This window comes from Penaeus monodon, chromosome 15 (assembly GCF_015228065.2).
Source record: "Penaeus monodon isolate SGIC_2016 chromosome 15, NSTDA_Pmon_1, whole genome shotgun sequence".
Classification (NCBI taxonomy): Eukaryota; Metazoa; Arthropoda; class Malacostraca; order Decapoda; family Penaeidae; genus Penaeus; species Penaeus monodon.
The window spans coordinates 18,765,245-18,765,495 of NC_051400.1; the positions used below are offsets into that span (position 1 = coordinate 18,765,245).

Sequence of the window (251 nt, forward strand, 5' to 3'; positions counted from 1 at the left end):
CATAAATGGGACCTTCTGTGATACTGTTCATTCTGCCTATGGCGGTAAATGTTACCTAATCGTTATGTTATGCATTATATATACTAAAAAGAAATCGTAATTAATTGTTCTTTATATATGTAGAAAAAAACAACAACAACATTTCTCTTTCCTATAGAACAGTGTCTATCATCATATTCAGAGACTATTACCTCGGAAACTTCCATCTCATCACCAAGCTCACCAGATTTACCCTCAGGTAAGCAATCTGT

At 33.9% G+C, this 251-nt stretch overlaps 1 protein-coding gene across 1 annotated transcript in view; it reads left to right on the forward strand.

The window, feature by feature from the left end:
* Positions 1-251, forward strand: part of LOC119582120 (protein SpAN-like) — a gene marked incomplete at its 3' end in the record, with an annotated part of 19,454 nt that overhangs the window by 10,039 nt on the left and 9,164 nt on the right. Inside the window, 2 exon segments of the mRNA XM_037930360.1 lie at positions 1-44; positions 158-238. Coding sequence (XP_037786288.1) covers positions 1-44; positions 158-238 — 125 coding nt within the window.